This window comes from Emiliania huxleyi (genome assembly GCF_000372725.1).
Source record: "Emiliania huxleyi CCMP1516 chromosome Unknown EMIHUscaffold_171, whole genome shotgun sequence".
Classification (NCBI taxonomy): Eukaryota; Haptophyta; order Isochrysidales; family Noelaerhabdaceae; genus Emiliania; species Emiliania huxleyi.
In genome coordinates, this window is record NW_005200871.1 from 42,954 (window position 1) to 44,267 (window position 1,314).

Sequence of the window (1,314 nt, forward strand, 5' to 3'; positions counted from 1 at the left end):
TCATTTCTAAACGCCGGGCTAGTTAGTCCCGGGCGAATGGCATACGAGTTACAATTTCCCGCTAAGGTACCACAGGGATAGTTCCGGCTGCCCGATGATTTGAGTAGGAGCCAATCTCGCCGCAGTAAATGGTCTCCGTGCGCCTCTGAATTCAAGATAAGCTTCTTCCGCCGGGTAGGCGCGGGGAATCTCTATAGTCAGATGCGAAAACGTGGGCGCCACATCTCACGTTATCCGGCTACTAGTAGCCCGGGCCAGCCGCCGGGCGGCGGCTCCGCCCTCCACTGCGCGAGGAGCCGGTCCACCGAGTAGACAGTCTCGTCGCCCTCTGACTCGGAAGAGGCCTCCTCCTCCGCGTCGGCGTCGAACTCGTCCTCAGGCGCGTCGCACGACGCGGCCGCGCCGTTCCGGTTCATCGCGCGAAACCTCTTCTTGCGCAGCCACTCGGGACGGAGCCGGTCCTCGGGCGGCAGCCGCCGACAGCGAGTCGGAGGGCGACGACGCGCCTTGCTATTGGGCGCAGTGCGACCGGTGCGACAAGTGGCGGCGGCTGCCGTTTGAGGACCGGTTCCGTCCCGAGCGGCTGCCCAAGAAGTGGTTTTGCGCGATGAACCCGAACGGCGCGGCCGCGTCGTGCGACGCGCCTGAGGACGAGTTCGACGCCGACGCGGAGGAGGAGGCCTCTTCCGAGTCAGAGGGCGACGAGACTGTCTACTCGGTGGACCGGCTCCTCGCGCAGCGGTGGGCGGTGGCGCCGTCCGGCGGAGGGCCCGGGCGACTAGAAGCGGAATACGTGTGTTCGTGGATCCCAGCTAGCGCTTGAGAGGACACGTACTCAGCTGACTCAGCCGCATTCAGCCGTATTCGCTGTACTCGCGTCCCTCGCATTCCCTTGGTGCTCTGAGTACGCTGCACAACGCCGTCTTCCCGCCCCGATGTTTGCGTCTTCACCTCGCAGGCTCGAGAAGTTTACCTTACCTTACCTTACGCAGGCTCGTGCGCCAGTTCCTCGTCTCTTGGAAGGGGTTCGGCGCGAGGGCAGACTCGTGGGAGGACGAGGCCGCCCAATCTTCGCCCCGCCAGCGCCCAAGTTCGACCCGTGAATGGCACCGAGAGTCCATGGTTGTGTACAAATCAGGCGGCGATCCTCGACCCCGCCCTCGTGCGCGAGTTCGACGCGCAGCTCGAGCCGATGGCCGCCCTCGACGAGAACTCGGTCCGCCGCCGCTGCTCGAACCAGATCGAGCTGGCGCAGCGCGCCGGGCGGTCCGACGCCGCTGCCTCGCCTTTTGTTTGTACGCCCCCCCCACATTT

At 65.1% G+C, this 1,314-nt stretch overlaps 1 protein-coding gene across 1 annotated transcript in view; it reads left to right on the forward strand.

Moving 5' to 3' along the window:
- The window catches only part of EMIHUDRAFT_112523 (hypothetical protein), a gene marked incomplete at both ends in the record, with an annotated part of 7,902 nt that overhangs the window by 4,019 nt on the left and 2,569 nt on the right, over nt 1-1,314 (forward strand). The window contains 2 exons of the mRNA XM_005784207.1: nt 484-748; nt 1,139-1,216. Of these exons, the coding sequence (XP_005784264.1) occupies nt 484-748; nt 1,139-1,216 (343 nt within the window). The remainder of the gene's footprint in view (nt 1-483; nt 749-1,138; nt 1,217-1,314) is intronic.